The sequence below is a fragment of the Oryctolagus cuniculus genome, chromosome 5 (assembly GCF_964237555.1).
Source record: "Oryctolagus cuniculus chromosome 5, mOryCun1.1, whole genome shotgun sequence".
Classification (NCBI taxonomy): domain Eukaryota; kingdom Metazoa; phylum Chordata; class Mammalia; order Lagomorpha; family Leporidae; genus Oryctolagus; species Oryctolagus cuniculus.
The window spans coordinates 132,474,613-132,484,838 of NC_091436.1; the positions used below are offsets into that span (position 1 = coordinate 132,474,613).

General features: G+C 56.3%; 1 protein-coding gene across 1 annotated transcript; it reads right to left on the reverse strand.

The window, feature by feature from the left end:
* Window positions 1-454: 454 nt before the first annotated feature.
* On the reverse strand, window positions 455-5,749 carry PIM1 (Pim-1 proto-oncogene, serine/threonine kinase). The gene is made up of 6 exons (XM_017345082.3): window positions 5,042-5,749; window positions 4,818-4,924; window positions 4,667-4,717; window positions 4,149-4,515; window positions 2,651-2,827; window positions 455-1,977 (listed from the first exon to the last, which is right to left on the reverse strand). The coding sequence occupies exons 1-6, from the start codon at window positions 5,121-5,123 to the stop codon at window positions 1,820-1,822; spliced, it is 942 nt and encodes a 313-aa protein (XP_017200571.2). The 5' UTR covers window positions 5,124-5,749; the 3' UTR covers window positions 455-1,819.
* Window positions 5,750-10,226: the final 4,477 nt, after the last annotated feature.

The window sequence follows — 10,226 nt, forward strand, 5'->3', positions numbered from 1 at the left end:
TTGAAAACTTGAATTATTTGCATACTCTAAAATTTGAATCAGCAGAAGTTAGGCCCCTCCCACATCTTACCCACACGATACACATCCTATCCCTTAACCTGTGGCATAATGGGTTAGGCTGATGCGAGACACCCCAGGCTGGTAGCAATTCCAGCTCCAGGCTGCTCCACTTTCAGGCCAGTTCCTTGCTAAAGTGACAGAGAAAGTAGCAGACAGCCCAGGAGCTTGGGCCCCTGCACCCACGTAGGAGACCCAGATGAAGCTCCTGGATCCAGCCCTGGCCATTGAGGCCACCTGGGGAGTGAACCAGGGAATGGAAGATCTGTCTCTCCATCTTTAATCTCTTTCAACCAGTGAGCCTGGAAGCCTTTCCTAACACAGGACTTCAGCACTCAGCACGCGCTCGGTACGGGTTTAGCTTGCTTCTCCAAGGACAACAATCAGAAACCACAAGTTAAGACAAAAGGTTTTTATTCAAAAACGCCAAGTATAAAAAAAAAATAAGATCTCTTTTATTCCCCTGTACAGTACTTCACTCAGATAAAACCAGCAGGCTACATGCTGCTCACACAGCCCCAGAGAGGATCCGGAAGGCACACCATCCAGAATCGATTTCCATCACCTAGCCTATATACACAAGTCAGCAAGGCCCTCCCTGCCTCGCCTGGGGCCTGGACCCGCTTGGGTGTGCAGGAGCAGGGCCCCACGGAAGCCAGGGAGCTGCAGCAGCTGTCCCGCCTGAGTCCCGTCACCCACAAACAGAGCAAGCGTCACTGCCCTCCCGGAAGGTCCAAGTCAGAGGAGGAGAGGAGGAGAGAAGACCAGGGCAGCAGCTGTGGGAGCTTGGAGTGGGAAGGGAACCAAATAAATAAATAAATAAATACATAACATCGACCTCCAGGTTAGAACGTACATCTTCCCCAAAAAAAAAAAAAAAAAAGAAAAAGAAAAAGAAAAAAAAAAAACAGGAAAAATAACTTAAAGGCGAAGTTTTTAAAAAATTAGATCCACTACAATGCTTTTGTATACTACCATGCCGACTGTACACACATTTACAGCTTCTTCTGGTGATTTGCATTGTTTGTGCATTTTGTGTGTGTGAGGTCTGGGCTTTGAAACAGTTTTAAGTAAAAACCAAAAAGGAAGACCAGTTCGCTCAGTTTTACTCAAGGAGGCAGAGAAAGGGCAGGTGGCCCAGCGTTTTGGCCCTGTAGCCTCTTCCATGGCACCTTTCGTAGGAAGGGGGGAGGGGGAGGAGGGGAGACACGTAGGGAACCAAAACCCGGGCAGATTTTTTTGGAGAAGCAGCAGGTAAAAGAGGCAAGTTCAAGTATTTCTCCCAGCACAGCCGGAGTCCCCACAGAAGGCACTCAGAAGAGTCGGAAGAGGTGACAGGGACTTAAAATGGTGCTAGTCCTATCCCATCCCAACCTGTTTCCCCACTACGACCCATGGCGGCATTCAGCAGAACTCGTGATGAAGGGAACAGTTCCACGGCAGGGTTCCGACCCCCCACCCCCCACCCCCGGGTTTTTGCGAGCCCAGCGGTGCTGGACACCTATGAGAAGGAGAGAGCATCTACGGGAGGAACTGAGGCCTAGGGCACCTGGAGTGCAGTCTCTTCCCGCCCCCCCCCTCCGTGGTGGGAGGCAGCCTCCAGGGGCCTGGGGTCTGGAATGAGTTGTCAATGTTGTTCCTGCGCCAAGCACTGTCCAGCTTGGCGAGAAGTGTCACTGGTCATCAGGAAGCTGGAGACAGCCGCTTCCGCTCCCACAGCCATCTGCCGGGGAGGGCAGGGCCGGGCCGGCCGGGAAGGCTGCTATTTGCTGGGCCCTGGCGACAGGCTGTGGAGGTGGATCTCAGCAGTCTCCTGGGGCAGGAGGACGTCCTGCATCCACGGGTGGTTCTGGATTTCTTCGAAGGATGGCCGATCCGATGGTCGCAGGGCCAAGCACCATCTGATGAGATGCTGACACTCTGCGGAGGGCAGGACAGACCAAGGTTACGAATGACTCACTTGCTCTGGCACGGAGAAGGTTTTCTGAGGCTGCCCGCCAGGGCAAGCCTGGCATTGCCAGCAGGCCAGGCCCCCCCCCTTTCTGGAGTAGCCGGCCGGGCCCTCTTCCCTGGGAAGGTCTGCACCAGCTTCGGGATCCAGCGGCTGGCTCCCCCTCCTAAACGTGGGGCTGTCACACCTCAGTAGCTGGGGCCTTTCCCACGCCGCCCACACGGCCCACACGGCCCACACGGCCCGAAATAGGAAGGGTGATGACAAGGGATTCTGATGAGACACCAGAGAGCTCGCGGAGGTGACTCAATTCACCTCCCGCCGTACAAACACACCACCGCCCACAATGAGGTCACTGGGACCACAGCATTTAGAGACTGCTTCTACAAGGGGGTGGCTCACTGGCACGAGGGCCGGGAGCGGAGTGATTCCTCTCAGGGGCTCCTTCTTCAAGCCACCACACAAACCCCTCCTCCAGCTCCCAAGGGAAGCTCCAATGCAACCCCCGTGGGGCTGGGGCCAGCCCGGGGGGGCAACGTGTCGGCCCTCAGTCCCACTGAGCCAGGGTCACAGCATCTCCTGGACAGCGAGGTCCCCACACTGACAGCCCTGCGTGAGGCTCCTGGGGCTCCCGGAAGTTACCTGAAGAGACCCTCTGCCTGAAGAAGACCTGGCCCCTGATGATCTCCTCGTCGTGTTCGAAAGGAATATCCCCGCACACCATGTCGTAGAGCAGGATCCCCAGGGACCAGACGGCTGCCGACCGGCCGTGGTAGCGATGGTAGCGGATCCACTCGGGAGGGCTATACACCCGGGTCCCTAGGAGCAAGCACAGGAGGAGCCGTCGTTAGCAAACGCCAACAACAAGGAGGCTCAGAAGCGGCACCTCCTTCCCTGGGGAGCTGGGTCAGCGCCCTCTGCCTCCTGGCTGAAACGCAGGGTTGGTGGGTGGCTCCTCTCCAACCCAAAGCACCCCCACCTCTCCGCCAGCCCCGACCATCCCAGTGGAATTCTTCACAAATGGTTCCCAGAGACAAACAGCGCTGGCTGCAGCCCCACAGCCCGAGGCCGGCAGTGCGGTGGGCCACCCGCAGAGGGACCGGGGCATGAATGTGAGCACTGTGGAGGGAGGCATCCCGCAGGCTGGGCTGAACCTGGGCGGCCGGGGTGAGCCTCAGCTCACACAGGAGCCAGCCTGGGAGACTTGCACAACACCCCAAGTCAGCGCGCCCTCCGGGAGGCCTTCCTCCCCGCCCGCCGAGGGCAGGGGCACACACCCACACTCCTTCCTCCCCAGCCAGGAGCGGCAGAGCTGCTGCAGGGCTGGTGGCAGGCCACGTGATTCCTGTTTACAAACTTTGGGTAGTAAAAAAAAAAAAAAAAAAGGAGAGGCCATCCCGCGGGTGCTCACCAGGGGGCAGCAGAGACCAGGAGGGGGAGGAGAAAAAAAAAAAAAAAACATGGGAGGACCCGGCCAGCCATTAACTGTTAAATACAAAAAATGCAGCCCAGCCCAGCGTCCTCCAAGGGCAAATAAACACAAACCACAAGGCGAGTCACAAGTTTTGAAAGGCCGTCGTTTGTTGGGGGAAGCCGCTCGGAGGCTGACCCACCCCTCTGCTTTGATCCCGGCCTCTCCATCCCCTCTGCGCTCAAAGAACGCGCTGCAAGCCCCTCCCTGATGGGTTTTCATCCTTGCCCGCGGAGACACCCAGCTAATTTTCGAACCGGCGACAGATCTTATTTCACAACACTCGTTCCCGGCTCCCTCGCCCCACAACACTTAACAAAAAAAAAAAGAAAAAGAAACACGGCTCCCGTTTCTCGACTCCCCCCCCCCCCCCAGACCAAAGGCGAGCCGGAGACGGCAGCCCGGAGAGAGCCAGCTCCCTCATAAAACAAAACAAAAATGACCGAGGCGGCGGCGGCGGCGGCAGCCACCCTCCCGTCCCCACCCCGCGCCTCTCCCTGCCGGGGAAACTGGGTCAGACTCCAGAAATCTGGGCTACGGCCCGGCGCCCACGGCCTCTTATTCATGGCCAAGGAGCCCCCTGGGTGCCACGCAAAAAAAAAATAATAATAATAAAAATAATAATAGTAATGCAATAAAAGCCAGCAGGCCCGCCGGCGCCCGGCTCACCGTCGAAGTCGGTGTAGACCGTGTCCTTGAGCAGCGCGCCCGAGCCGAAGTCGATGAGCTTGAGCTCGCCGCGGCTGAGGTCGATGAGGATGTTCTCGTCCTTGATGTCACGGTGCAGCACCCCGCAGCTGTGGCAGTGCCGCACGGCCTCCAGCACCTGCCGGAAGAAGCTGCGCGCCAGCTCCTCCTGCAGGGCCCCCCGCTCCGTGATGAAGTCGAAGAGGTCCTGCACCGGCTCGGGCCGCTCCAGGATCAACACGAAGCTGTCGGGCCTCTCGAACCAGTCCAGCAGCCGGATCACGCCCCGGAAGCCCGAGCTCACCTTCTTCAGCAAGACCACCTCCATGGGCACGCGGGTGCCGTTGGGCTGCAGGGGGAGGGGGCGGCGAGGCGGCGGCGTGAGGGCGGGCGGCGCGCCCACCCCCTCCCCAGCCCCCCGGAACCCACCCACCCAGCCAGCCAGCCAGCCAGCCAGCCCGCCCGCCCGCCCGCCGGGGCGCGCCCCTCGGGGCACTCACCAGCTCGCCCCAGTCGGAAATCCGGTCCTTCTCCACGTGTTTGATGGCTACCTGGAAGCCCCCGCCAAGAGGGTCTCTGTTAGCTCCGCCGGGGCCTCGGCACCCGCCCGCCCCCCACTCCCCGCCGCCGCCGCGGGGCGCCCACACTCACCGGCAAGTTGTCGGCGACGCGGATGCCCGAGTACACCGAGCCGAAGCCGCCGCTGCCCAGCAGCGGGCCCACCTGGTACTGCGACTCCAGGGGCTCCTTCTCTTTGCCTAGGGAGAGCAGCGGGCACCGGCGGCTCAGTGCCGGCCCGCGAGCCCCCCGCTGGCCCGGCCCCCCGGCCCGGGGCTCCCGCCCGCCGCCGCCGCCGCCCCGCGGGGGTCGCTCACCGGGCGCCAGCTTGGTGGCGTGCAGGTCGCTGCAGGGCGCGGCGCGCAGGTGGGCCAGCGAGTTGATTTTGGACAAGAGCATCCCCACCTCCAGGGTGTCGGCGCGGGGACCGTGCCTGGAGGCGCCGCCGCAGGAGCTGGCGCTGGGGCTGCGGGTGGCGTTGCGGCTGCCGCTGCGGCTGGCGCGGAAGGCCGAGGGCGAGTCCGAGGACAACTGGGGGCGCTGCCGGGACTGGCGGCGGGAGGGCGCGCCGGTGGGGTCAGGCGGCGTGGAGGGCGGCTCGTGGGGCTCGGGCGGCGGCGGGGCCGCGGGGCCGGGGGCTGCTGGCGGCCGCTGCTGCTGCTGCCGCTGCCGCTGTCGCCGCCGCTGCTGCTGCTGCTGCTGTTGCTGCTGGTGCCTCTGCTGCCGGTCCCGCCGCCGCTGCCGCCGACTCCTCTCAGGCCTCCGCCACCGCGGCCGCTGCAGCAGACGCCCGGCTCGCCCCGCCGCCAGGAGTAAAGGGGCGGAGCGCGCCGGCGGGGAGGGCGCGCGGGCGGGCGGGGACGGGGCGGGGCCTCTCCGGGAGGCCGAGGCGGGGAGCTGGGCTGCCCGGCCGGTGGAGAGAGGAGAGGGGGTGGGGAGGCGGCGGGACGGGGCGACTCCCCTCGGCCCCCGCCCCGCGCGCTGGGTCGCCGCGCCCCGGCCCCGCCCTCGCCGGCGCGCCTCCAGCCAACCAGAGGCCGACTGATCTGCATAGCGCGGCGCGCCCCGCCCCCGCCCCGCCCCACTCTCGCGGTCAGAATGGTCTCTACGCCGCCACGACGTGGCGGGAAGGAAAAGGCGCCAAAATGGAGGGGGAGGGGCGCGGGGCGTGCGGGGAGGCGGGCGCTGGGTGTCGGGCCGCGAGGGAGGAAGGATGGGGAGGGGCGTATCGATTCAAACCCAAACAATAACAAAGCCATCAAAGGCCGCCCGAGGCCGGCTCTGCGGCGCTCGGTGTCTCGGAGGTTTTTGGGTCAAGGGCTCCAGAGCCGCGCAGCCTCACGAGTGGCGCGGAGACGACGGGCGTTGGTGTGTGAGGCGCGGAGGCCGGCGCGGAGGGACTGTGTGTGTGTGGGGGGGGATGCCGACGAGGGTGGTCTTTTCTGTGTGACTCAGACCCGAGACCTCCACGCCTGCCTGGGCGGGATGACGCCGCGCGCCGTGGGCTGGGGGTGCGTGGCGGGGGAGGGCGAAGATCTGCAAGGCGTGAGTCACGGCGGGAGCGGGGGAGCCCCGGGCCCGGAACAACACGGGGGCTCTGGGTTCCCCGCGCCAGAGGGTGCAGACCTCGGCCGTTCCCGCCCGTTTCCAGGGTCGACCCCCGGGGGTTCCCGTTTTAAAAAGAAAGGTGGCAGCGGCCGTGCGTCCTTGAGAAGCGGGGTGTGTGTGTGTGTGTGTGTGTGTCAAAGTGCTGGGGAAGGGGGAATCACGAAACAAATGTCAGCATTGTGATGCCAGCTGCTGCCTCAGCCCGCTTGTGCGGGCGGGAGAGGGAGGAAAATTCCTCATTTACAACGCGGGTGGGAGGGTGCGCTCGATTTAATCCGCGTTTTCACGTCGTCGTCACCTTCTCATGGGCGGGTTGCCATCAGCCCGGCAGTGCCAGCAATCACCGGGCGACCCCGCGTGCTCGCCAAGAAAAGCCCCCCACCATGGAAGTCACGCGGAAGACAGGACCAGTCCCACTTTCATCCTTTGTCCTTTTAAACTTCTCCAGGAGTTGATAACGACGTGTGAAATGAGTAAATTAAAATTCTATGGAACCCATAAATTGAATTGTCAGTGGCCAACTATATCCCGTTTCAGTTTTTTTTTTTTTTTTTCAAGTTCCTGCCATTTAAAGGGAAAATGAGGATCTAACTGTATGGCAATAGTCATTACTGGATTTAAAAGGTTTCTTTTAAAAGTTTTCTTCAGTGCTTATTCTATGAAGATGCCCGGATATGCCACACTTTTATGAATTTGTCTCATAAAACATTACACGTTTCCCTTTTGTTTGTGTACTGTGGCCTAACTCATTCATTTTTGATGATTGGGAGAAAACACAGGGGAACCAGAATTATTCCCCTTTTGCTGATAGGAAAATGAAACCTAAGCAGGAACACAGGGTCATACAATACTAGCTCAGGGAGGAGGTGAAAGGACTCAGCCCCGCGGGGTCAGAGCTCTCTGCTTCCTGGAGGCTCAGACTCCTTAGCACTGAGTAGAAACAACAGCAAATGTGCAAAGAATCTTCAAAAAACTCATGGAAAAAATGTGTATTATGAAAAAAATGCATGGATTTCAAAAATTGTTCACACCAAAATAAACATGTTTCAATTCCATTTTTCCAAGAACTCTTTGAAGTCCCCCTGTAGGTGAATACCTTCTTTTTCTCAAGACCTCTGGCCTAGCCAAAGGGGACTACTCCTGTTTATTCCCATGTCCCTAGAACTTTCCAGACTTTCTGCCTTCGCAGAGGCAGCCAACCTGTCCTGGCAGTGCCCTTCCCTCCACCCCCACATTTATTCAAAGCCTTTCTTTCTGCCCTTCAGGAAACAATTGTAGTTCCACCACATTTTGCTGAACAAACTCCAAGCATTTGTTCACTGTCCATTCCTCTGACAGTCATATGGGACTTTAATTTTTTTTTAATTCATCTTATTTATTTGAGAGGCATAGAGTATGAGATGGAGCTCCCATCCACTGGTTCACGCTCCAAGTGCCCAGAACTGACAGGCTGGAATTGGCCTGGCTAAAGCCGGGATCTGGGAACTCAGTGCAGGTCTCACACGTGGAATGCAGGGCCCAACTGCTTGAGTCATCCCTACTGCCTCCCAGGGTCTACATGAACAGAAAGTTGGAATCAGGAGCCAGGGGCTGGCATCACACCCAGGCATTCTGATATGGGAGGCAGGTGGCATTCCAAGCGGTGTCTTAATTGCTGTACCAAACATCCACCAAGTCATATGGGTTTTAAAAATTGCTCATTGGGGGCAGTGCCGTGGCATAGTAGATTAAGCCTCTGCCTGCATCCCAAATGGGTGCCAGTTTAAGTCCCGGCTGCTCCACTTCCAATCTAGCTTCCTGCTTTTTTTCTTTTTTTTTTTTTTTTTTTTTTTTTTTTGAGAAAGCAGTAGAAGATGGCCCAAGTCCTTAGGCCCCTGTACACATGTGAGAGACCTGGTTGAAGCTGCTGGCTCCCAGCTGCAGATTGGCCCAGCTCCAGCCCTTGTGGCCATCTGGGGAGTGAACCAGCAGATAGAAGACCTCTCCCTGCTTCCACCTCTGTAACTTTGCCTTTCAAATAAATAAAACTTTTTAAAATTATTTTTAAAATTGCTCATTAACTGTTCAATTATTTATACTTTGTCTCATTACTTGAATGCATACCTTGTCCAACATTTGTTGATGGAGAAGACCATAATGACTGCTAACAAAAAAGTCAACTTAAACCAAGTTGAAGTGAATTGAATGAGCTTAGGTAAACTAAAGATTAGGGGCGAAGGCTTTCAGCTGAATTAGTCTGGTTTCAAATCAGGCATCTGGCACCTACTATTTCTGTGACATTGGTCAAGTTACTTAACCTTTCTAAGCTCTAGAGGGAATGGAGATAATAGCAGGTACTTGTTGTAAGGAGCAAATACTATTCAGCATGTAAGGTGTTTAACCTAGCACAGAGTAAACTTCTAATAAATATCAGGTATGATGATGGCAATAATACTAATGGTGATTATGACAACAATAAATAAAAAGGGGAACATTTTTGAAAGGGTTTTATACTTTGAGGTTCCCAAAGGTGAAATGCTGGTCGAATAATTGGACTTTAACCACCTTAAGAATGTGATTCAAAGGGCCAGTGCTGTGGCACAGGTTAAAGCTGCTGCCTGCAGTGCTGGCATCCCATATGGGTACCAGTTCGAGTCCCGGCTGCTCCTCTTCCGATCCAACTCTCTGCTGTGGCCTGGGAAAGCAGTAGAAGATGGCCCAAGTCCTTGGGCCCCTGCACCCACGTGGGAGACCCAGAAGAAGCTCCTGGCTCCTGGCTCCTGGCTTCGGATATGCAGCTCTGGCCATTGGGCCATCTGGGGAGTGAACCATCGGACGGAAGACCTCTCTCTGTGTAACTCTGACTTTCAAATAAATAAATAAATCTTTAAAAAAAAATAAATTAATCCAAAGCTAAGTATTTGATTATCTGGAGCTACTGTGATTAACATTTAATAGATCTACTTTTTATGGTGGGGGATTCACAGCTAGAAGTTACAAAACATGGACCTTGCTTGACAAAGAGCTTCTGTTTACTTCAAATGCTTTGAAGACAATCACCCAGGATCAGCGCAGCACAGCATGTTAAGCTACTGCTTGTGATTCCAGCATCCCATATTCCCACATGTAGAGTGCTGCTTCAAGACCCACTGGCTACTGCTCTGATACCCAGGTGGGAAACCAAGGTGGAGTTCCTGGGCTCCTGACTTTGGACTGGCCCAGACCTGGTTGTTGCAACCATCTGGGGAGAGAATCAGTGGATAGAAGCTCTCCCTTCCTGTCTCTCCCTCTTTGTAGCTGTTTCAAATAAATAAATCTGTTAACCAAATATAATTATTAAAAATCAGGTGTGTTTTGTGTTAAAATATTATCTTCAGGGATAGAGAACTTGATGTTTTACCTTAATAGTAAAACAAGCACTGCTTGTACTGTCCCAATCTAACAAAGAATCAAAAAAAATCACACTACTAATTAAATAACAAGTGCTTTTAGAAAGATAGAGGCCATGATTATACTAACAGATCTCTGGAAAAGAGAACACTTATTTATATTAATTTGAGGATCACCCAAATTAATTCTTAGGTGGTTTCTATGTTCTACCTGACAGAGATTGAATCAAATCTTTGTCAGAGGAAAGACTTCAGCAAGCTCTGTAATCATGGCCATTTAGAAGTAAATCTGAGGCTGGTGCCTTGGCTCACTTGGCTAATCCTCCGCCTGCAGCGCCAGCACCCCGGGTTCTAGTCCCAGTTGGGACACCGGAGTCTGTCCTGGTTGCTCCTCTTCCAGTCCACCTCTCTGCTGTGGCCCGGGAAGGCAGTGGAGGATGGCCCAAATGCTTGGGCACCTGTACCCACATGGGAGACCAGGAGGAAGCACCTGGCTCCTGGCTTCAGATTGGCACAGCGTGCCGGC

Coding starts and splice junctions, on each gene's coding strand:
- PIM1 (XM_017345082.3), bottom strand. CDS start 5,123: ATGCTCTTGTCCAAAATCAACTCGCTGGCCCACCTGCGCGCCGCGCCC. Junction 4,718..4,817: donor GCGTCGCCGACAACTTGCCG/GTGAGTGTGGGC, acceptor GGGGGCTTCCAG/GTAGCCATCAAACACGTGGA. Junction 4,516..4,666: donor TTTCCGACTGGGGCGAGCTG/GTGAGTGCCCCG, acceptor CTCCCCCTGCAG/CCCAACGGCACCCGCGTGCC.